At 28.0% G+C, this 26669-nt stretch overlaps 1 protein-coding gene and 1 long non-coding RNA gene across 5 annotated transcripts; one reads left to right on the forward strand and one right to left on the reverse strand.

The window, feature by feature from the left end:
* Positions 1-230: 230 nt before the first annotated feature.
* Positions 231-2589, reverse strand: LOC148227497 (uncharacterized). Of its 4 annotated transcripts, none has more exons than XR_015811964.1 (3): positions 1733-2589; positions 1387-1487; positions 231-1315 (listed from the first exon to the last, which is right to left on the reverse strand). It is a non-coding gene; the product is annotated as an uncharacterized LOC148227497 (long non-coding RNA). The 4 variants fall into 4 exon arrangements; XR_015811963.1 differs by adding an exon at positions 1587-1651 and having other exon boundaries at positions 231-1487; XR_015811962.1 differs by having other exon boundaries at positions 1387-1651.
* Positions 2590-11392: 8803 nt separating this feature from the next.
* LOC148227498 (uncharacterized) lies at positions 11393-12951 on the forward strand. Its single transcript, XM_088202582.1, has 5 exons — positions 11393-11886; positions 11950-12184; positions 12245-12362; positions 12425-12653; positions 12721-12951. The coding sequence occupies exons 1-5, from the start codon at positions 11400-11402 to the stop codon at positions 12747-12749; spliced, it is 1098 nt and encodes a 365-aa protein (XP_088058708.1). The 5' UTR covers positions 11393-11399; the 3' UTR covers positions 12750-12951.
* The last annotated feature ends 13718 nt before the right edge of the window (positions 12952-26669 follow it).

Here is a 26669-nt window from a genome sequence, read left to right on the forward strand (position 1 = left end):
TAAAACAGTCACCCAAATTATCATTCAGATCTTTATTGTATTGTTATTGTTCATATAAGCTTAATTTAGTTTTTTTAAATAATAAAACTATTAAAATAAACAAAGCATTATGAACAAGTTAGACTTAATCCAAGATTAATAATTCTACGAAAAAAGTATTAAAAATCTCTTAATACTTTTTTATTAAAGTTAAACTGTTTAAAAAATAAACCGCAATAAATAACATCTTATATATAATTGTTCTAATCCGCTTCCGCCGTCGCTTCCGGACGCGCATAACTTTAAACGAAACATTCTCCGTTCAATTATCTACTCTGTAAATCGTATCGCTTTGTATTAACGGTGTGTAACAATACACGTAAACAAAGGAAATATATTTAATTATAATAATAAATAATAATAAAAATTAAAATTGAATTTGTTCCGATTGATTTTCGAGCCGCCGGTAATGCGTTCTGTTGTTTCGACCAATCAAAAATAAGCATTCAAATATTCAAATAGCGTCGACCAATGAAAAATAAGCATTCAAATTCAAATAGATAGTACTGTGACAACACTTTTAAATAATTATTATTTAATAATAAAATTTTGCTACGCGACAATAATTTTCATTAATTCGTCATTTGACTGAATAAAAATTAAATATATACATAATGTGTTGAGGATTAGAAGAATACATAGATTAAACTAGATAAACAATCATAAAATAATCTTCGTAATGAAATTTTCAAATTTTGAATTCCCGGCGACGGGCTCCGAGGCCTAAAAGTGAGTTTTTGCTTTTATAAATAATCGGATTGCAAATTAACTAGGTGTGTTATAACTATGAAAATTAAATATATACATAATGTGTTGAGGATAAGAAGAATACATTGATTAAATTAGATAAACAATCATAAAACAATCTTTGTAATGAAATCTTCAAATTTTGAAATCCCGTCGCCGGGCTCCGAGGCCGAAAAGTGAGTTTTACTTTTATATTACATATAACATTATCATTGCTTTCCGATTTAATACATATATACGTTAGATTTTAAGAATTTTAAATTAACCAGTTATGTTTTAAACATGAACGTGTAATATATCCTTAGTATGTGAGGATTGAAAGTTAATGTCGATCAAATCGGCGCTGTCGGACAGCTTATAAATGTGTAGTTTCTTGGATGTTATCTAATAAACGACATTTTACAATGATTATAAATATGTGATTGCATACCTGGAATAATCGATAGCCAAAATATCTAAGAGTGGGTTATTTTTAATTCCGATGTGGCAAAATATGTACAATTTTTGTTCTGTGCCATCATTCCTCTTTCTGAATAGCCAAATTTAAGATATTCAGTTACATCAAACTTATGTAGTATGTTCTTTATGAAAAGATAATACTTGCTGACAGTGACTTCAACACGAGAAGATTAACTCTTTGTTTATATATACCAATTCTACGTTGTAGCCATATAGGTCATCAAATTGTTCCATCATTGCTTCTGAAAAATAATTAAAAAACAATAAGACTCCTATCAAGAGTAAACATTGAACACATTATTACTACTAATATAATCCATAAATTGAATTTAAACGACAACCAAAGAACACAATTGATGGATGTACTGTAGAGGATTAAACACGTAGATTGGCATCTTTTCATCTTCTACAAAATTGTCACAATATGTCATATATTTTTTATTATTACTAGCATTGTAATATGTTTAATTAACTTCGGTATGTATACCTTTAATTGCCAAATCACCGCTGTTTGTCTTTTAATATTAGATCCTGGAAAGTCAATAGTAATTTTGTTAGAATAACCGTGTTATATTATTCATTTATAACTAAACACTTACTGGCACACCCGCAATTTATAGTTTTGTCTATAATTTCAAATGCTGCATCACTTGAATCATCTTCAATTGTCACTTTGTAACAAAAATCCCGCGATTATAACATATTTCTTGCCAGATCTGACAGAAGAACTGTCAAAGCAAATTTGGGAAGTCCCGCGCTTGAGAACGAACTAAATTGATTTTAACGAGCGAAATTGATTTTAACGAGCGAAATTTATTTTAACGATTTAAATTGTATAAAATTTATTAAAATATGTATAAAAATCATCAAATACAAAAAAAAATGTTTTTTAAAATATTTTTTTAGTTTATAGATTTAAAATATAATATAAATAATGTGGATATGTATTAGCTTCTCTATACAGAAAAAATATGTACCTAAATTTTGGCGAACGTTGGCAATTTAAAGTTTTAGTTTTTAGAGAATTTTTAAAACTTTGCTTTAAAAAGTATTTTAAACAAAAAGGGGCAAAGTTTCAAAATAAGTACTATTCATTACCAACCAACTACTAAGCGCACAGTATTGCAAAAATCCATCTTACTGACGCCTTTGAAACTAAACTACACAAAAATGTATAACACTAATTTAAATATTTTTTAAATTAAAAGTTTCAGAATAAAATTTCAACATTAATTTTTTTCAACATTAAAAATATTTTTTATTTTATTATGGATTTTAAATATTAATCATTTATTATAGATTTTAAATATCATTAGTTCATTATTAATTTTAAATATAGTGAAAACTTTTTACACATTAATTATTAAAATATATAATGCTGCGCAGAAAAACATTTACTTTAAAAAAGATGTAAATCAAAATATTTTTTAATCAAAAAAGACAAAGGTTTCAAAATTATTAATATTTTTAAAACGCACAAATGTAATTAAAAACTGACTTTTATATTTACACATAAAACATAGAAATATTTTTTTTAAATTATAAAGTAACTTATGATGTCACCAAAAAACTTTTTTATTACGAAAATTTAAATTTATGATATAATTGTGTTATGCAGCGTTAAAACTGGCACTCAAACACATAAAATACCCTAAAACACAATCAATGACTTATAATCACTCACATTGCACTAACTATATATGATCGATTGTGTTGTAGCGTTAGTAAGGTGTAACAAAATATTTTTTCATATCAGTAATATTTTTGAGTGGATGTGTAACCGATGCTATTTATTATTATTATTATTTATTAAACTGTAAACCTACTTTTAAATGATACAAAATGTTACGTTTTAATATTATTTTTTATGTTGAAAACATTTTGATATTTTTTGTTTCAATAATATTTAGTAAAGTTACAAACCTATTTTAAAAAATATTACAACGAAATCTCTTTGTAACGAATACCGAAATAACAAAATTCCCAGTATAACGAATCTTTAATTTGTCCCCGAAAAACTTGCATACAAAATGTTTTCATTATAACGAAGACTGATCTCAGTATAACGAAATATTTTGATCCGAATTTAAGAATGACGTTGCAACTTTACACAATATTTCTCCAAATTCAGTTCGTTCTTGACGTGGTGTGTGACAGATGTGTTCAAAAGCGACATTACAGGTGTTTCGCTGACCCTCAAACTTTTTTTATAAAACATTTTTTCACAAATTTTATTGTTTCATACGGTATCCTTAAAAATGGGCAAAAAACTATCTGTCAACCTTATAAGAGGTTATTTCGATGTTGTAGTAATGTGATAATTAAAAATAAAATATATCATCTTCCTTACGTTCAATATAACGAATTTTCAGTATACCAAAATTTATTCATTGCTTCCGTGAGCTTCGCTGTATTGAAATTTCATAGTACAATTTTTAATTTATTATTATCTAGCCAAGTTTTAAACCTATTCATAAATGATATACAATATTTAGATTTATCATTAAATATCTAAGTTTCAATATAACGATAAAATCTAACGTTGTAAATCTAATAAATAATATAAAATGTTTTCTTCTGGAAATATTTAGTCAAGTTGTAAACCTATTTTCAAATGAATTGAAAATGTTAAGTACTTTTTTATAGATTGAACTATTTTGTCTATCATTGAAAATCCTAAATAGTAATGTCCAATTTGAACCATTAAATTTTAAAAAATGTTTAAAAAAATCAGAACGAAGCAAAAATTATATTTAAAACCCAAAAAGTTGAGGGTCCGGTATTCGCACACTCGCTAGCTATCGGTACCTCACGATAGTGAGGTACCGACAGCTAGTAATACTAAAAATGCCGATACTTTGCAAACAATTAATTTAAAAGCCTTTTGTATATGCTTCGTAAATAAAAGTTATGTGGTATACCATAAAATTTATTTTATGATTTATGCAAATTATTAAACGTTTATCAATCTCTTATTTTTTATTTAAGAAACACGTAATATTGTTAGTTAATTTCCAGTGGCGGAGATTACGTAATGTCAGGCTGGATAGTCAGGGTGCACTTTAGTTTAACTAATCGACTAACCTAAATAGTTTAAATATCGAATACGAAAGCCAAATGGTAGATTGAATCTTGAAGCAAAAATAAAATTTATTAATTGTCATTACTAAGAGGAAATTCTTAAGCCTCGTTCTAGTTGTAGTTTGCAATAAAAGTAACTGGACAGCATTTATTTGAGGTGAAACTTTAAGAGATGTTTTGTTATAACCTGAGGCGCTTATGGGAATTCAGTTTCATGAAGTACGTTTTTAAAGGCGGGTGAAAATATAATACAAAGCTATGGTGAAATTCTTTGAACAGAATCTCTTTAAAAAGCTTTTTGTACGATTGATAAATTTATTTAAACGGTATCCATTTGACTATTTCTTTCGTTTAGGTTCTTTTGAAAATAATGTTTATAATTAGCGCATCTCATTTAATGCTACTTATTTAAGCACTTCTGGTAGTAATACATTAATATATAATATTTAATTTTATTATTCAGACTTATTACTTAATGATTTTTAATGGACAATATTATGTTTTATAGTACAACTTTTTTTCGAATAAAAAACTGTTTTCCGTGAAACACGTGCAACGGAAATTAACAAAAAGACGTGTTATTATCTACGTTAATTATATCATTGACGTTTCTTTATAATCGAATATGTGTAAAGTATTGTTTTAGAATTGGTATAAATAAATAAAAAATAATAAAAGAAATAATGGAATATAAATGATAAAACACTTAATTGCCAAATAATTAGATATTTAGAGCCAAAACATATTTATAATTTTTTTAATATTTTTAAAATTATTTTTTTCATCTGAAAATACATTTATTAATATATATACCAATAATTTTTTACACCTTGATTTTTAATATATAAATTAATGATTATTTTTTTGCAATATCATTAAAATTTAGTAGGAAATCAAATATTACAATATAAAGTAGAAAAAATATTTAAAATTCTCAAGACAAGATAAACTGTTTTGAATTAAAATTAAAATGTGCTAGCAAAATTATTGATAAAAATTAAGTAAAAATAAATATGTTTTGACTAATAAAAGTATTAATTTTGCAAAAAAATTTTAAGTAACATAAATAAAAATCAGACTGATATTTAAAGAAACGCAAATAAATTTATTTAATTTTTTTTTTGATGACCTTAATCGCCATTTTTAAAACATAAATAGTTGTTTATTTTTATAATATTATAAATTTCTTTCACGAAGGTTATTGTAACTTGACATTTTCTTAGTGGAAAATGGCAGTTCAAAGTAAAGTATTTCGCGCTACCCGGCAAAACTTTAACTATATATGCAGGCCGTAAGTCTCAAGAGTTACTAACTTCTGTTTGTACCGATGATACATGTACATATCTAGGTATTATATTGTAGATATCTATGATTATAATAGTAAAATAAACAATTAATTTTTTGAGTTTTCACACACCATGAATCATTTAATCCAATTTCTTTAGAAATGGATTGACAATAATGTGTATTTAATAAAATTATTTGCTGATTGTTTAAATTTGTTTCTTATGAAAGGGATTTTTTTTATAATTTATATTTAATTGATTATTTGCATTTTTATACTAAAAAAATATCGACATATATTGTTATTTTAAGGTTTCAATTTTAGTATTAGGTTTCATTTAAAAGGCAAAATTGTTTATTAAGTACCTTGCTTTTAGCGATGCAAAAGCATTTTAAAATAACGTTGAGAAGTGGCTCGCTTTTGGTATTTCTTATTATCCAGTATCATTTTATTTTATAATTGCGTGCTAATTTACATTCAAATTAGGAAAATATCTGACATAATTTCTGAAGCGAGAATCTACATTTTGCGAAAACAACCGCACTTCGTCGTGGACGCTTAATTTTTAATTTATTCACGCCTTGGTGTACAGTAAACGGCCATCACACAGAATAATTAATTGGGGTCACTTTTTGCCGTCAACTAAACGGTCTCATGGGGCTGAAATATTCGGTCGACCGCTAACGACCTTCCGAGTATTTTATGCATCCGAATCTGGAAAAAATACTGGCGTTTTTCAAGAAAATGGAGACGATTCATAATTGGAAACGGCCGAGAGGAAACCAACCTCGGTGAGTTCCTTTCAGTCGAAAGATCACGCACGAGTGTTCTTCGTGTCCCCAAAGTAACTAATTGTGTAGATTTTTTTATGGTTATGCTTAAAAAATAAACTTCTTCTACTTTTATTTTATATAAATTCCTAGCACTTGCCAATACACATATTTAACATGTTTTTGCATATTCTAAAAATATTTTATTTGGCAAACTTTTTCATTTTTTAAAATTAGGCAATTATAAAAAAAGTCATTTCAAGTGGTAAAATATACATTCTAGAAAAAAAACTTTAATACATAATTTAACTTGATTTAATATTACTACTAATAATCTAATTAATATAATTTAGCAGATATCATCGTAGCTTTTTTTACAGTATTTTTTTTTGTGTTATGAAATATTAAATTTTCAAGAATGTTTTATATATATTTATCAGGATTTAAAAAATAATTTTGTTGCAATCTTACGGAAAGAATCAAATAAAAAATACCTTGATAGTTTGATTTTTGTGAAAAAGAATTTCCATTTTTAACGTGTTGTAAGTACTATATGAAGTGATTAAATGATTAAAGCAATGTAGCAATATAAAGCAATTTAATCCTAATCAAGGCGTTTTGCCGTTAAGCCTTTATATGTTGTAGATTTATTGATAAAAAATATTTGTATTTATTAGGAATTTAGTTTCACTAACAATCCCGGTATGTTATCATTTTTGTTTCAATTAAAAATTACTCGCACATGTCGAGTTATGAAAAAACCCAGAACATCAGTACATTGTTTGAGAGATACATCACAAAGCTTTCGAATGCAACCAGTCTTTCACGTAATAGAAAATCTTTTGTTTCATTATTGGTAACATCCACTTACATACATTCTTTGTACCCACTCCAATACGAGAGAATAATTTTAAACGGAGATAACGACGTACTTAAATTTACAAACGTCTCTAACAAACAGTAACTGCTTAATCAATAAATACACTTTGATAAAAATAATTTAACAAATGGTATATTGATAAATTTTAATCCCTTAAAGTGTCCATGTACTTATTAACAATTATGTTTTCCTATAAAGTGTCCTCAATTTTATTATGTTCTATGCTCTTTTCCGAAAATTCAAGACTCGTTAGTAAAATGTTTGACCTCGTGATAATTAATTGAGACGCAAAACGAACGAATTTGGATACTTATTTTAATAAATTGCCCTCGAGGACGGGACCTTCATTCTTAATTTTCATTGTCCGTCATATTTACATTTTCCATTTTCTTTATGCTATTTGTCAGTGTCGGCTTAATAAACGTATCGCTTTAACGTGAGAATATTTCACCGCAAACATTAAAATTATAAAAATATTGTATAAATGATCATAATAATATTAGTTAGGTAAACATATATTTATATTATTTTATATATTGCAAAAATAAAAACAAAACCAGGAAAATCTTGATGACCATCTATGCCTTGTAACCATTCTTGATTTTTTATATAAATAATTACAAAAAATATGTATAAAAAAGTATAGTATTTACGTAAATGCACAACAAATATATAAAAAAATATAATACAAGTAAGACAAAAAAATAATGCATAGTAAAAAATAAAATAAAATCATATATTAATAAAATGAAATTTAACGAACCAGACCAGCTCCTCGTATCTGACATTAAACAAATCATTGTGCGATGCCAGAGTATTAACCACTTATTTTTTTATTATTTAGATTTTTTATTAAATATTATTGCTTTTTTTAATAACTTTTGAAAAAAATTTTAGGCATGAAGTGGTTAAGCAGTCGGATGATGACAGTCATAAGCGAGTTGCCTATTGTGGATGTCCTAGCTCAAATGGGTCAAAAAATATGATGCGGTCGTGATTCTCAAAGATTGGAATTCTCCAAGAATAAATATTTAAAAAATGTCATAGAGAATACAAAACAAAAGTTTAAATCAAAAATGTCCTCATAACATAACCAACCATCTTGGAAGATTTATCGCAGACATCGTTTACGTGTAGAAAGAACTTTCACTTGTTCTCAAAAGTGATTCAAAGATCTGTAGTGTAAATTCAATCTTCATCCAAAATGTTTCCACTGAGATTGTAGGAGTAGTTTGATAGCGAATGGGATCGAAAAATTGACAGAATGGCACTTTTCGATATTAAAGGGCAAACAGTTGACGAAAGCCCATCTCCATAGAGAATTCTAATCACTCTGTAGAAAGAAGAAGTATGCAGCAGATTGAATGCATTTAAGCAATTTTAAATTATCCGCATACAAAATTAAACTTTAATTTGTAACTGCCGTATTAATGTCACTAATAAAAAACTTGAAGAGCAGAGGGCCCTGGTTTTAATTATTTCGATTAGCTGGAGCTTAAAATAGCAGCGAGACTGACTTCGAAACCCTTCAAAATGTAAGTGGGAACCCAATCAGGGCCAAAAGGATGATTGTCTTTTATTTTTCAAAGTCGTATTTAAAATTTGAGTGCTTAGTTTTTTTAATTAGTACTACTGAAGACCAAATACAAGAGGAAGAAAGCAACTGAGCTAAAGGCGAAAAATATTCCTCGACAGAAAGGAAATTATCTGAATTGGAATTTTAACCACTGGCTTAACATCACATCATTTGCAAAAAAAAAGCATTCAAAAGTTATAAAAGTAAGTGAGGATCGTTGAATAATTTCGTGTAGCTAAAAAGTTTATGTATGATGCACTTTTAAATAATATGTTATTATCAGAAAACCACTATTGAGTTGGAATTGAAATGAGATGGATTTTGCAACCTCTTATTATATAATATGATATCAAAGCGTTCCTTAATATTGAATTAAAATTTGATTATAAAGAGGCAAATAAAAAATAAGTAATAAATATTCTGTCAGTTATATAAATCAATACCGTAATTTCTTTATTGAACTTTTTCCGAAATACCGTTATTCTGTATAAAAAGCCCTTGTTTCTATATTGAGGCCATAACATTAAGGTAATCATTGTCAACAAAGGTAATAAGATAAAATCGTGTCGTTAAACATTATACGTTTGAACATAAAAATACACGTGAAAATTGATCATTTAAAACGTACGTGTCAAAAGCTCGACTCGCTTTAGTCAATTTACCCTAAAAAACATTTGTATGCCCTTTCAATCGAATGATAAATATAAATATTATAGCATCATACATATGTATATATACAACACGTATGTATATTTGCCTTTTCGACGTTCATAAACATTATTTGTAGTGTTACAATAAACAAAAAGAAGCAGTTAACGGATGGAGCGGCTTCGTACAAATATATAATATGAAAATATAGATTATTTCAAGCAAACGTATGTACATTTACTACATAAACAAAAACAGTACAAAGACGCAACAAATATTTTTTAATATTATACTTATCTGTGTTTACCGTTAAACTCTGCTCTGATACATTTGAATGAACAAAGTTAATGTCAATATTTTAATAATATAAAATATTAGGTAAATATAAAGTTTAAGCATTTTAAAGCTAATATATTCACGTTGTTTGAATAAAGACAATCATTGATGTAAATAATAAATATCAAACATAAATTGAAAGTATATTTTAAAAATATCTAAAGAATACTTGAGTCTGATATTTACATTAGTTTCATATCAACTTTTATTTGTGTATATAATAGTTTTAGAATAAACAGTTTTTATTATGTAGATAATTAATTTAAAGTACAGAAAGGTATTGACGGATATAATTGATTTTGTAGTAAAAATATTGTATAAATGCGTTTGAAATTAAGAAAAACCGTTACACTATGTGTATATAAATATTCTTCTCTTATTTTCTCTCTTGAAAATTAGTACATGATTTATTTTAATACATAATGTGCATTGTATTTTTCACGAACCTTTCTGTATAATATTTTGTGTGAAACATGTGCTACTTATTACTAGATTATTGGCTGCCGTAATGTAGCATAGTCGTTTACCATTTTCATTAGTATTTTCGTGTAAACTTTTTCGTCCTGCCACTTCTCTAAATATATATTCCTTGCTTACTTTGGCGTTAGTCTCCTCAAATTACTAATGAACCATGTTTGGGGACTTTTTCACAATGATTTTGAAAATACAAATATAGCTTATACATATTTGTATAGCAATATTAAATTATATTTTTTTTAAAACTATAGAAATCATCTGAATATAAAGTCGGTGCAAAATAGAAAAAAAAAAGTATTTTAAAAGGTAAACTTTTTTAATATTTTTATATCCCTCTAAAAGTTACAAGTTATTGGTTTTACTAAGTGTTAATCAACTAAATTTAATAATATCAACTATACAGAAAAGTCTTTGAAATCAACTATATAATTTGATGTATTGAAATAAAGTAACATTAAGATATTGTTATATGGTTCTGTTTATTTTACAGACAGTTGCAGTATTGATTTAGTTAGCATCTTAAGCAAGTGTTTTATATTTTGATAATGTGAATATTTTATATGTATAAGAATGGTTGAAGCAAAATGAGATTATTTGGTATTTTTCATCTTAAAGTTGGTTCACTGAATTTTATCAATTTTTAAATTCAAAGCAAATAAAAATACAGATTAATAGGATGGATACATAGCTCACGAATCAAGTATATTATTTTGATTAGTAAAACAGTGACTAATGAAAATGATGATTACTTTGAGATAGCTTTATTGAAATTATCTCGCAGTTGTTTTTTCACACGAATAAATTGCTATTATGTTTTGCGATAACAAGCTACCCATTTGTATTTCTTAAAATGCTTATCTTTTCAATAAAAGCAAAACAATGTTTGCTTTGTAAGCGCAGACGTGTGCATAGTAAACGATTAGTAATACGTAATATGAAGCTGAACTGCTTCGTTGGCGATATGTTTACTTTGCGCATAGCTTTGATTTTCTCGCATAAAGTTATGAGTCATTAGATAAGAAATGTGGTGGTGAGCTTGTACGTGTCGATTTGCAAATTAGATCATTCGTTTCAAGTGCTCCGAAGTGATTGGTTGTCATCATGTTTTTAAATACCTGTGGCAAGCACTATCTTGCAAATCGCGGAGTTCCTAGTCGCAAAGTAGTGGGATACTTTTCGGTTGATAGTCTCGGTCAAGTGCTAAACGACACGTCTGCCCTCAGATTTGTAAAAAATATTGAAGAAATTACGTTTCCGTTACAATTGGACGAGTTTGCTAATTGTGGTGATATCACTAAAGATAAGCACTTTTATCAATACCTCTCGGAGAATAAAAGTATATTGTATGCCCTGGGTAGTGAAAACGTGGACCGAGCCGGGTTTATAACGCACCCGAATAATTTAAAAACGCTATTAAGACTCCCCTTCACTAATACGCCCGTACTCATAAAAGTTGTCTTTTTTGGTGGTAATATTTATGTTACCACTATCGTTAAAAGTCATAAGCATGAACATATGTTTGATGACAAAGGACCGATTTTGTCTATTTGGAAATCAAACAAGCTTTTCAAGCAAAACATAACGTCACGTGAGTTACCAATTTATTTTAATTTACCATTATAACCATGCTAACCTGATTTATTATTTTTAGCAAATGAAGCAGTACTTAAACCATCACACTGTGCAGTTCCAACCGATAACTTTTACGTCTTGCACCAGCTACATTTCAAGCACAATCGTGTATTGTACTATGCAAATCTAGATAGTGTCAAAATAAATCAGAATAAACATAAAAAAGAATCTGATTTAATAGTCGATAACATTGCTAGCCTAGAAAAAAGTATTTTTACCAAAATACGAACGAGTGAAGAACCTCGGAATCATGGGTAAGAAACAGAGAAAATAAAAACTAGACTTATTAAAAACATAATCAACTTTTATTTCAGTAAATATTTGATTGAGTCATATATAGAACGCACAGATGAATTTTTGCTCGGGCACAAAAAGAGAAACAATATACTTAGTGTATCCAAATACACGATAGACGAAATAGAAAGTGATTATGTGAGTAACTCATGTTTATAGAAATTTACTATGTCATATGTATATATATATATTTTTTTCAGTCGAATAAAAAAAAAATATCCTTAAACTTTTTGGACGAATTTATCAATTTTTTAAAAAAATATATCATAAAAAAAACGGGACGGTATCATATTCGTAGAAATGAAGATCCCCTGGATTTTATGTTGGTTAAAGATGAAGGAGTCACGTGTCCTGTTACAGAAGCAGACAATAATGCAGATTTGACCAAATGCCAGCTTCTAAAATTTTTCACCGTGTCATTATTAGAACGTAAGTATCTTTCTTACGTAAATTTTTATTATGATTTTTTTACTTTAGTATTTTTTTAATCTTATAGATGAGAAAGAAATCAGCAATTCTTTATAATAATGTGTGGGTAAATAATTAGCTCAACTCATTATAAGACTTGTTTAGTAAAGCAACTATTTCTAATTTATATACATATTATATTCGCTCCAATATAATTTCATTGTATATTTTTGTTTAATTAATTTGCATGATCTTCGTCGTTAATGATTTTAAAACAAATATTGTTTTTGCGTTCAAATATCAGTAGAACCATTGCTGATCTGCACCACTTTATATGTATGTATGTTATAAATCATTTAAATAAGTGTTAAAGTACAATTTTAATAGTTTGTGATGAAAATGTATTATTTATGTTTTAACATCAATCAGCAATTCTGCTTTAAACATATTTAAAATTTACATATTTTAAAAATATATGTATTTATTTATATATTTGTTTATTTTTATCGAATCTCCCATTTTAAACCCCAATGCGTTACAACAGGGTAAATCTGTACTAACAGAATAAATCAGTCAGATATAATGAATATATATAATATATATACGTCTGAGAATAGGTGCCATCTATATTAGTAATTATAAACTAATATGTGTAATATAATTTATAACCAATAGATGATACTGAAGCCGATTTTTTAATAATAGCGCATTTCTATAAACAAAAATTTAAGTGCCGCAACCGGTGCTCGAGCTTTCAACCTTAGAGTTACTTATCTGAAACATTACGGACTACGCTATTCCGTTCTCAAATAAATATTTTATATCTACTGTTTTATGTCTACTTATAAAGACAATAAATGTACATATTTAAAAAAATATTGTTATTAATCATTAACTTAACCAGTTAACAAGTAAAAAATACATACTCAATTAATTGTAACAAACATTCTAACTAATATTAAATTAATTATAAATATATAATACAACTTTATTGAACAGTTATTTTGAACGGGTTTCAAATTCGCCGCAATCTTGATGGGTTTGTTTCAACGATTTGTTAACTTACGACCAACTGTGATTAATAGTTTTGGAAACTTACTGAAATTTAATTGATAATTGAAAATCGGCTGAACTGACAGATGTAAACACAAGTTAACCTTACGACCCTGAACCGGATTCAAAACTTTTATTTGCCAATTTTGTAATTTTTGATAATTATGGAAATTTATAAGAACGCAAAATCAATCTATAAATAAGGCTTTACTTGTAAGCGGGTTCCGGGTGCCAAAGAGAAAACTTAGGCATATCTGATCGCACACAAAAGCAAATATCTTGGCGCACTGAAAAATGCGATTCTTGCTAGGGAAAAAATAGAGAAGCGTCCGGCTATTTTCACAACTCTTCGAATGCGATGGAAAATGTTTTCTTCGAGCCCGGTGCACGTTTTCCACCCGGCTGAATTCCGTACAATCCGGACGAGAGAAGTAATAGTAGATTATAGACAAAGAAGGGATGGTGGGGTAAAGCATCCAGAAGGAAGTGCGACCGCAATAATAAATATAGAAGGCTTATGTGAGAATGGTTTGTTATCAGTTGGGGCGATCTCTTTAACGAGGCGAATTTTCACACTGATGATAAATTGTTATTTTTAGATTCAAATATTATAAAAGAAATAACAACACTTGCTATAAATATATTACAATATCGAAAAGTATGTTTTAATTAAATGATAATCTTTACATACATAATATAGTTATTAAATAGTTGCTTTTTATGATAAAATACATATTTAATTTACGAGAGATATTCAGAAAAAAATATACAATGTCAAGAATGTATTTTAAGATATAATTTAATACTCTTTGTCTACTCTTCTTGACGACGCAATATTAACTTCATAGTAGAGCTCATAACTGTTGCTGTCTTTGGTGCCTAGCAAAAGGAGAGTGCATCTCAGTTACATTAAAAAAAATGTGATAAGCCTATCTATTTATTAAAAAAGATCTTATCACTCATTTTTATCTTTCGTATAAAGCTGTTTTATTACGATATTTTATTTATATACAAACCTGTATTAAAAACTACTTTCTCTTGCCACCATTATAGTAATCAACATATGTGTCACACACAATAAAACGATAATTTTAGCATATTTATAAGAAATGCTTGTCTGTATGATAAAGATAGTCTTTTTAGAATGATAAAATTATCGTCCAAGAAATGTGTACAAATTAAAATTCTAACGGTCCAAACAAAAAAAAAATATTACCAAAACCGCTTCTGATAAACAATATAAAGCTCCAAGATCAGCAGAATAGTCCACTGGGCCCACCACCGGGGCTTTGCCCGTTGGCCAGTCAGGCTTTTAGATTTGCTACCATTCCACAAAGGAGGGGAAATCAGTTACGCCATTTTAAAAAAAATGAATATACTTTTTATTTAAACAATTTTTAATAGTAACTAAACTTAATAAAGTGTATTAAAAAAAACACAGAAGATAATTGCGATTCAATAACTAAATGCAAATGTATTTTCTAAAGTAAATTTTAATCATTTCTGTGGTTCAGATATCCAAAAGCTAACTTTATTTCGAAGAATAAGATTACAATAATAATTTAAAAATATGCAAATATCAATCGTGGGAGCTTTTAGATCGTTATTCGAAAATTAAACTTAAAATTTATATTATTTCAAATATATTGCTATATTTAACTTATTCGATTACAAAATGCGCTACGCGCTCTTTACTGCAATGAAAACCGATTTAAAAAATGGCACTGCGCTTTAGCGAATCGCGCGAATAAACTGCAGCGTAGCATAGTTGATAGTGTACAGTGTATAGTAAAATTTTTCGATATTTTTCAAACCGAGAGAGCTAAAAAGGGACAAATTTCATTTTAGCCAGTTCGCCTCATGACGTATTCAACGCGAGCGCTGTACAAAATGCAAGTTTCACGGACCGATTTGAAGGCAACTGAAAGGTTCAATTTGTGAAATAACTTTGATTCGACGTAAATTCTCGATAGCAACGTGTTTTTCGAAAATCTGAAATTTTTCATACGTTTATTTTCAAGCTCCGGTTGTAAACTTACATATAGATTCTTTCGATATATCCTAAAACCTATTTTTGAATTTAAACAAGAAGTTTTGCCATTTAAACTAGCTTAATCCAACATCATTCTCCACCAGATAAAAGTAGTGTCTGATATGAAAAGTGTGGTCTAAATTTCTGATTTAATCAAGTAATATCTTAGGTTAGCGAACGGTATAGTGGCTATTTAGAATTAGTTATAAGTTGTTATTTTATCATTGTGCAATGACTCATTCGTAACTATTATTTATTTCTAACTAATGAGTAGTTATTACAAAAACTATTTGTACTAGAATATCATCATATATACGGTGAATATATATTTGTATCTTCCAAGATCTCAAAGAGTGTATCGAATCTCGTGTACGGATGCGATAAAGTCTATATAGGACAATCTAATAGACGCATCGGACAACGAGAAGCAGAACACAAAAATGCGGTTAAAAACTTTAATGGTAACTCTAGCTGAACAAAGTTTTAATGAAGACCACAAAATTGACTTTAGTAGCACGAAGACTAGCTAATGTTAAAGTCCGATGGTTTGTACAAAACGCGAAGCACTGGAAATATAAATCCACAAAAATATTACATTGAACAAACGAGATGACAGCAGCATGATATCAAAGTCTTGGCTTCCGGTTTTAGAGTCTATACGAGCGATAAGAACACATATAATTGTCACCGACCAAATTAACACACAATTAAACAATCACATTAACACAGATACAAATGACGCGGCCTCGGCAAATGGGCAATTAATAAATATTATTTATACTGACCCACCGCAAGTGCGTTTATATGACGAGGTCAAGGACAAGAGCGGCGGTTGCGAAAACTTCGTGACTATGGCTGGAGCATTACAGCCGAAATATCAAGGAGTAGTTTATTTTTAGTTTTTTTTCCTAATTCTTTTTTTATAGAAAAATGAGAAGAACATCACCTAAAAAATGTCAAGTAGTAACGCTAAAAATAATGAAGAATTTTTTTTCTAATTAACCTAACACGAATACAACAGAAATATTTAACAAATAATATTTATTTTGAAATTTACAGCAATTAAAAGTTCGAGATTTGTACGTCGGAAATTCATTTTTATCACAAAGATAATTCGTGATCATGGCCGGAAAATCACGGCCGAAATATAGAATACAAATAGGCAAAAATCGCGATGAATCCTGAGATTTCAAAAATATTTATACTCGCAAAAATCTAAAAATATATATAGATATATATATATTTATATATATGGTTAATATTTCTAGGAGTCGGATTACTCCGCGTACTTTTTTGATTCCGTGTGGAATCATGGTCCCTACGATCTGAACAACCACATGCTGGGCTTTGCCCACACCGGATGTTCATATTCTCAATTTTCCCCTGAGGATGGCCGGGCGAATCTGGCCGAAACGTAGGGACCATGATTCCACACGGAATCAAAAAAGTACGCGGAGTAATCCGACTCCTAGAAATATTAACCAAATATTTCTCCGCGAAAACGCATTCAACCACATTTATATATATATATATATATATATATATATATATATATATATATATATATATATATATATATATATATATATATATATATATATATATATATATATATATATATATATATATATATATATATATATATATATATATATATATTTTGTACATACATATATTAAATTAGTTTTTAACACATAATACACAAAAAAATGAATGACAGCTTAAATACGCTTTAAATTCAACTTAAATTATATTTCCTTAAACTTAAACTCAGATTATGGCATGACATGAGCAAATATGAGCAAAAAATAATCTTACAATTTGCGAGAATGTTTTAAAATACCATTATTTCTTAAATATTTTAAAAACAGTATTTTATATATCATACTTTATAATTATATTAAAAACATATAAAATTTGAGCTATTTAATGTATAAAGCAGGGCTGTGGAGTCGGAGTCGGAGTCGGAGTCGGAGTCGGAGTCGGAGTCGTGGAGTCGTGGTGTTTTGGCCGGAGCCGGAGTCGGAGTCGGAGTCGTGAAAAATGAGCAACTCCGAGCATTTTTTAAATTATGAAATTTATGAATTTTTAATTGCGTAATAATGAATGTGTATAGCGTATGAATATTAAACGTGTAGAAAAACACCAAAAATACCTTATAAAATTAAACTTTTTTGAGTCGGAGTCGAAGTCGGAGTCGGAGTCGGAGTGGAGTCGTGTTGTTGGTAAATATCGGAATCGGAGTCGGAGTCGGAGTCGTGTTTTTTTTTAGCGACTCCACAGCCCTGGTATAAAGTATTTAAATCCTTATTAATTTTAATAATATACAAGTGTTTTTGCAATATATTATATTTTCGACCATTAAATGGACTAGATTTTGTAAGATTTAGTTAGAGAAACGCAAAACAATTCCTCAACTTACGGCGGTTTATTTCACCGCCTGTGACATGTGAAGTTTAATAAAGTTTTAGTGAAAGCCATTTACTCTCACGACATTCACCATACTACTCTATGTTTAGTATTAAATTCGCATATACGCACAAGTGTAGTTTACTTAAGTTTGAACCATACAATTAGCAATCAATGTCTAAGATGGCATGTAAATATTTAATATGGTACATTTTGTACGGCGGATTTGATAGACGGATGGAAAGTTATCGATATGTGTAGGTAATGTGTTAGACCTTGAAAGCTTAGCAAACTAAGTGACAACAGAAGCATATGAAATTGTATACATATTCAGGTATTTACATTATCACTATATAATAATAATTATAGATAAGATATTAAATCTATTTAATTTAATTTAAATTATATTATGCAAATTAAAAAATAATAATATACAAATAAACTACATGCATATTTTTTTACTTAATATTAAACGTAATTGCTTTTAAATATATAACACACAGTTGTAAATTACATTTTAAAATCAATAATGGTAAATTATTATATTGTGTGAATATTGTATTTAATTGTCATTTGATAAAAATTACATTTTAAAATCAATAATGGTAAATTATTATATTGTGTGAATATTGTATTTAATTGTCATTTGATAAAAAATATTCTAAAACATAAACTGAAAAATAAAATTTGTAATCGACGCATAATGTGATTAAAAACAACAAAGATTATATATAAAATTTGCGTTTGAATTTTGAAAAAATTTGTTTTTGTAAGCTCACTTTAAATTTACTTCTGGTCTACTGAGCATAAACTATTTACGATCTGGTAATTTACAAAATAATTTGCCGACCTAGCCCTAGAGAACTTTGATCGTGTCCATGGTCACAAATATATCGCGGCCAAGTCGTCAGCGCTCGATAACGCCCCTCTAACATGAGCCATCCTGCTTCTTTACAAGCTTGCCATATACACAAATGTTTTTGCCGTCAACTACTAAGAGTTATTTATTAATTTGTATTTAATATTTAACAATATATAAAAAAAGTCAAGTTTAAATTAAAAACAATTTTTCGTGTCCTTTTTATAAAGGACGTGTCATACGTTACTATTACTCAAAACATTTGCTTAGAATAAATGGTTTCTGGGGATAAACCTATATTCATTTGGCGACCTTTGACCGCGACAGGAGTTGCGATCAAATTTCCTATTCCCCGCGGTTAGTAATCGTAGTAACGTTTGATTAATTTCGTTATAGAACGCGATACTACGACAAATACTAAGGGATGAAAGCATAGTTTTTTGCGTCGACTTACCGTACCTATATTGGATCGTATATTTAGATAACTGAATTTTGCATGATTTATAATATGACTTGTCTACATTTGATATAGCAAAATCAATAGTTCGGCGCGAATATTATGAAAGGTTTTGTAGCGCATGGAAAATTAATAAGGTTACGGTACATGTAATTTGTTATGAATTTTAGAATTCCTTTTTTATTCACGGTATGGTTTTTTTATACTTAAATGTTTTTTAAGGTCGGTTGCTTTTTCATAAATATACATATTTCTTTATAAAAATGTTTTCTTTGTCCGTAGTAAACCAAATTCCCACAACAGACATATATTTGGATAAGACATTTGATCTTTAACAAAAATTGCCCGAATTTGATGATAGTTTTTAAATTAAAAAACTTTTATTAGTACGTTAATAAAAACGTTTGGTTAAAAATTGAAAAATAAAATTTGTAAGAATATTTATTTAAAGTCCTTAAAAGTAATTTTTATATTGGATATAAGCATAAAGGGCTTTACTCTAATTAAAATTGCTTGAGTTTTCTATTTTCTAAGCTTTAAATAATATTTTAAATTTGACTAAGCTTTTATAAATATATATACTATATATATAACCTTTAATAATACTTTTTTAACTAAAGCCTCAACTTAATATATAGTAAAAATAATTTATTTTAATACTAGTTTTAAAAAATCTTAAATTTAATATTTAACAGATGTTTTTAATCTAAAATTATAAATATATAAGACAATGTATTTATATTTATTTTTTATAAACTGCTTCAATTTAAACTTGATTGTTAATTTTAGTACACCACAGAAAGGTTGTAGGTCAATTACAATGTAGCATAACCTTTGTAGTAAATTCGCCCGTATACACTTTGATCTCAGGGATTTAGGTACCCAGGTAAAAGGAACATTGTACTACATCAGTGTTTCGTAACTAGTGGGTCGCGAAATAATGTTAGGCGTGCAATGCGTTCAAGAGAAAAAAAACATATATATATTTTACAATAATATCTATCGGTTGTTAAATAAATTTAAAAACTCCTGCAGTAAACAAAGAGTTAACGAGCAAAATCTACATTATTATTTTTATCTTACCATTAAAGCGATACCAAATTTATTTGTAAATAAGTAGAGAATACAGTGCTTTTATTTTTTTTAATTAAAAATATATTCCTAAATTAATTAATTATTTAAATTAAAAACACTACAATGTACATATATTGTTTATCTGGGCGTTGTATATTCGTTTTTATACACATAGCCAGCCTGAGAGAGGCTTAGTGCTCGCTCATTTTTTTCTGCAATAATGACAAATTACTGGTATTAAGGGTGCAATTGAAATTATATTTTAAATCAGAAAAAACTCATGCCTAATTTGCTTGGCAATTTTGCTAATGTTTCCTAATAGTTTTTAATGCGCTTCACTAGTTAAACATTATTATGTTTATTAAAGTCTAATAAATGACAGTAAATGATAACGATAACATTTATAAAAATTGTAATGCTTGTTATAAAAAAAATAAATGATATGGCAATACAATCTTAATTTTGTTTAAAAAAATTATAATGTAACTGATTTTGTGTTTTATTCTGATAATAAAAAAATAATAAAAACGTACTATTATATGAATATGTTACTGAATGAACACACCACAACAAAGGAGCAAGGAGTTTTTTGAAGAGTATTTTTTTCACCATGTAAAGAATATGTTCGTTTTATTTTCTGTTCATTTGATTTTATATTATTAACCACGGACCTAATTTAATTAAGCATATAGCGTTTGTACTCGAAGCACTTTTTTAAAGCAATTAATTTAACGCACATATCCCTCAGAACTTTATACTTTGCTTTACATTTGAAAGGTAAAGTTTAGCTAAAGACTACTTTTTTTTGCTAAACTAAAGTTCTATGCCAGCTTTTTTTTAGTCAATATTGGATCTACAAAGGGCAATATTTTTTTCCGTACCAAACGGTTTTGTATTTACAAACAGGGTAAACGTTATGTCGCTGAATGTAAAAAATATACATCAAAATTTATCATTCAAAGCTTATTTGTCAAAGCTCAATTTACGCCAAACATTTTTTTTATGTTCTTTGAATCGAATAATACATTATTCTACATTTAAAAGTTTATATTCATAATTTTTGTTGTTGTTTATGTTAAACAATAAGAAAGGGTTAACGGTTAAAGTGGGATCATACAAAGGTCTGAAAATATAAATTAGTTTAATCAAAGGTATAGATAAATTATTGCAAAAATGATATGATGTAATACAACATTTCGTGTTGTGTGATTTATAATTAAATACCATATACTTTCTTTATACATTTATACGTTTTATACGTTTAGTTTATTGTACTCATTTTTACATATTTATCATGTAAAATAATATTTTAAACTTCAATGTAAGGACTTTACTCTAGTTATAAATGTTTTTTTTTTATTTTTTTTATATTAGCGTTTTAATTGATTGAAAAAAGATCTGCGTTTATTTTTTTCTTTTTGCACTGTGATAAATATTCTTTCATAAAAAAATCTGTTTATTAACCGATCTTTAAAAGGCAAACAGGCCAGTTTATAAAATAAACTTACAGAACACGTGTGATGCACACAATTAGGTAAAGTGCTCCACGTGTCTGAAATTCAGGTTCGTCACGTACGCGTACACGTTTCCGGATGGCGTCAAAGTGTTTGGATGTTGCAATTGAATTTGTGACGTATTCCGTACCGGCAATTTGCCGAAGTCTTCGTAAGGCTTCGAAGTTTTTTCTCCTTCTTCATAGACCCATAACAGAATTCAACGACGACCCCCACGGGCTGAGGGGGGCTAGGCGGGTAGGCTTTCGAGTGGATTTCGAAACTCCACTCGTACACGGCCATACGTGTAACTTATTACAGGTGTGTTCGGAGCTACGTACTCATTTTCGCAGCGCGGATTTCCGAACGGGCATAAAAGTGGATGAAATTGAAGCAATTTCGTTTTTACGGACGCCATGCGTTCTGGCTCTGTGTGTGTGTAAATTCGATTTTATCCTGACTAAAAGCAAGTTTGAACAAACACGTTATGCGCACATATCCGAGCAACGGATCTGCAATAAAAACATTATGGTTAAATGTGTGTGTATGGGTTTTTCTTTACCTTCTTTGAGGAGCTCTTATCGGTGGGTCTATACTTTAATTCGCCTTGATCAGCGAAACGCGAGGAGAAAATACGTGTAATAAATGATGGTATCGAGTTAATATGATCGTAAAGGTGAGCCGATATTGTATGTTTAGTGATTTATTGTAATAGAAAAACATAGAAATTGAATGTAAAATACAAAGAGAAGTATAAAAATACATTTTGATCTAAATATAGCTTTAGTTTCAAAATTGCTACCAAGAGGTTGGTCTATAAAGAAATAATGATACAAATATGTAAAGCATACTGATTCAATATATTATAGATCTTTATTTTACCTAATAAACTAAGTTTTAATGATAATATAATATATAAAATATTTTTTTATAAAACATTGTATTAATAATTTTACTATACACAATACATGTTACTGGTTTACAAACATTTTCATGTTTACAATTATGTTTCTAGGTACAATATAATAAAAAAATAAGAATATAAAATAAAATGTTTGTGGTAATAATTTGGAGAAAATTTTTTTTTCAATTGAAGTGGAAGAGAAAGAAAATAGGATGATATTAATAATGGTTTAAGTGCTAATTTGAGAATATAATATGAATATTTGTAACCAGTATTTAGTGCTTATAATTAAATTTTAGGTTGTTTTTATCGTAGTTTCTGATACCGCTGGGTTAGTGTTGTTACGCCAAATATTTTTATAGTATTTTCTGATGTAAAAATGACAATGTTCTTTGATTGTTGGTATTTGAACCCTATTGCAAAGTTTTTTTAAATTATTATTTAAAGATTTTCATACCACATTACTCCTCTGCTCTCTTTTAAGATGCAATAGAAAAGTTTGTACACGTTTCCTAAATTTATTTACTTTTTTTTATGTTGGTTTATTTTAATTTTCTACCTCTTGAAATGTTTATTTAATGTTTCAAAACATTATAGTAATTTATTCGCGATTTGTTTAAGACCATCAACATTTGTTAAAATAGTTGTATCTTTAGCGTACATAGATACACGGGTATTAGAGTAGTTTTAGGATATCGTTGGTATAAAAGATAAAGAAAAATGGACCGAGCAAACTTCCCTGAGAATCTCCAGCTGGAATGCGGTATTGAGTGTTCAATATTATTAGTGAAATAGCATAGCTATTACTTTTCAGGTATAAGCTTATTAAGCATAGCAATAGCTCTGTTGAATTTTTTTATATCTAACATGAATGAGTGCGTACTATTTTTTATACTAAAATTTGCGAATATATGTTCTGTCCAACTAATAAGTTTATGTGTTGCCAAGTAATTTTTGCGGAAGCCAAGCTGTTCGTTAATTATTTTATTGCAAAAAAAATTTTTTTTTGTATTAAAGTCACAGAAATTAAAATTTAATTGCATAAATAAGCTACTCTAAAAATAGAAGAGAGTTATAGGGACCAATAAATATTTTGTAATTGTTTAAACTATGTATGAAACATACGTCAAAACTTTTACACAACTAATATATACAAAACAGTGTTTTAGGGTTCAATTAACAATAAATAATTAGTACCTCTTTCTTGATACAGTTAGGTGTTAATTTAAAAAAATCTTAAAAAAACACACGATACTATTTTACTATAAAATCTGTTCTCAGCGCTATTACCATAAATAAGTTAACGAGAAAAAACAGAAAAAACGAATCACTGAATGAAACTCGCAATGGACCCTATCGGAAACGGAAATGTTGCCAACACTATAGAAAACCGCTTCTATTGTTATTAGCCTTGTAACTTTACTTTTCGAATTAGCCTCGTACTTTTTTATTTTCGCGTTTACGAAATAAAATGGTTTGAAACTGAAAATATCGAAGTATATTTATGTTTACTTGATTTAGAACTTGTCTAACACTGTTGACAATATAATTAATCAATTAAATGAAATTTGATTTTAATCAATAACAAAATATGAGTCGTTTGCGTGTGATTTGTGTCAGCAGAGGCTTCCCACGATTTGCGCCTTTTGCGACTCAGCAAATATTATGTAACATATTATACACGTACGAAATAATATATACGACTCATAGTAGAACATCTACGAAACCGCGTGTTCATCAAAATATTCACTTCAATGACAAGTATTTGTGCGATGAAATTATAATATTAGATTTTGTGTTTACACAAAATTGAAAGCGCAAGAATTTTGCGAGGTTCTTGTTTAATTAATACATAGCACATTGTTTATTTAAAACTTCGTTAATTTATTTGGACACGCTTTATTACGCTGTAATTTTGCTGAATTTTTTGATGTAATTTATATGTACATAATATATATTTCGAGAAAGACAAATATATTATAATAAGAAAAGCTTCTTTGATGATAAAAAATTATGTTTAGATAAATATTAAAGATCATATTTAATATTAATTGGAAAAAATCTTTAATGTTTGCATACATATGTATATGTATTTATTATTTATTTAATAAATATATTTTAATATTAAATTTGATTATATGATAATAATAAAATCACGCCACGTTACACTCAACACAAATTATAACAACACAACACCTGAGTTATAAATTATTTTAAAATTAAATCATATATTATAAATGTTAAGCGCCTTAAAATATGAAAATGATATTTTAAATTTATTTAAATTAGTATGTCGTATTATTCAACTTCTTCATCAAGATGTTTCTGAAGGGTGTCTAAAAGCCCTATTTATTGTTTTGTAATAAATATCAAGTGATGTTTAGACTGTTGAAAATATTTTTGTATATATTTGATAAACACAAAAAAGATTTTAATTTAAAACTATTTATTATATTTATTTATTTATTTTATGTAGAAAAAATATACTATTTCTTGATAGTTTAATTATTATGATAATTTATTGCTATTTAAATTTAGTTTAACTACCTAATTACATTACGATGTGTTCAAATTTCAATCCCGTTCTCCCAAATGTTGTGAAGGAATAACTTATCTGATATTATATTTTACCCGCAATAAAGAAAGATTTGTTGGTTATTGAAAAATAGTAACACGCGTTTTATGGTACATATTGATTACACCTGCACTGTAGATATTAAAATTAGGCAGTACAATAATATTTATACTAACTATATGTATCTAAATAATACGATGAAACATTAGAAATCATAAATTAGTTTGTTTGATGGATTTACATTTTTTTTATTGTTGTGCTTTTCAAATAAATTTTAATTTATATTAAAAAGCGCAAAAAGCTATTTTGATTTAATTAATTAAATTGTGTAAAAATACAGGTAATGAAATTTGCACCCAATTTTACCCTATGCCGTGTTCTTTATTGTTTAATAAGCGGTTGCCGAAAATCGATTTATTTTTTGTCAAAAAACACAGGCACCTAATATAAATTATTTTATTTTTATATGATATTATATTATATATATAATACGGCAAATATTTCTCAACGTCTATTTGTCATACAATTTTTCGCGAGCGTTTTTTCTTCTCCTTCGGAACACTCCTTCGAAATTCATAAATCTTTCAGCCTTTTGTGAGCGTGCATGTGCGCATGTATCTGTATTATATTTGAGATTTTCCCACGAGTTTTTCTTTTGGCACACCAGGTTGCGAAAGCGTTCTGTTTTCGGGATTAGTCCCAGTGTCTGGCTCTTAGCGCACTTTTCACCTCTGCAAAATCCTTTGGCCGATGGGTGATTTTTTTCTCTTCCTTTTTCTGCGCCCTTTTTTCGCGCGAATGTGACGCAACAACGCACAATATTTTCTATATATTTTCCGCAAAAATAACTCATCTTTATTTTTCGAAGCCGTGGAAATATTTCAAAAGATTGAGGCGTTTGCGCGGGCCGAGCACGGAGTTTTCTATAATTGAATGATTTCATTTTTCCTTCGGCTCGTCGGTGAAAATATTTTTTTATATGGACCAGCGTGTGAATACAACACATGGATAAACCAATCGTATTAAGATAATTTAGTACAAAAATTAATTAAGGTTTAAACATTGAGACAATATGCTAAATTAATTGGAATAAAATGAAAATGATAACATATTTTGATAAATTTACGTTAAATATTCTGTACCATAACTATGCGCAGTTTATTCATAATTAGGTATTTTAT

This window comes from Plectrocnemia conspersa, unplaced genomic scaffold (assembly GCF_051122295.1).
Source record: "Plectrocnemia conspersa isolate PC_06_02 unplaced genomic scaffold, ASM5112229v1 ptg000013l, whole genome shotgun sequence".
NCBI lineage: Eukaryota > Metazoa > Arthropoda > Insecta > Trichoptera > Polycentropodidae > Plectrocnemia > Plectrocnemia conspersa.

What these genes read in the sequence shown, in the direction of transcription:
- LOC148227498 (XM_088202582.1), top strand. Translation starts at nt 11,400, where the DNA reads ATGTTTTTAAATACCTGTGGCAAGCACTATCTTGCAAATCGCGGAGTT. An exon ending in GAAGAACCTCGGAATCATGG is followed by an intron (nt 12,185 to 12,244) that starts GTAAGAAACAGA and finishes CTTTTATTTCAG; the next exon opens with TAAATATTTGATTGAGTCAT. An exon ending in CACCGTGTCATTATTAGAAC is followed by an intron (nt 12,654 to 12,720) that starts GTAAGTATCTTT and finishes TTAATCTTATAG; the next exon opens with ATGAGAAAGAAATCAGCAAT.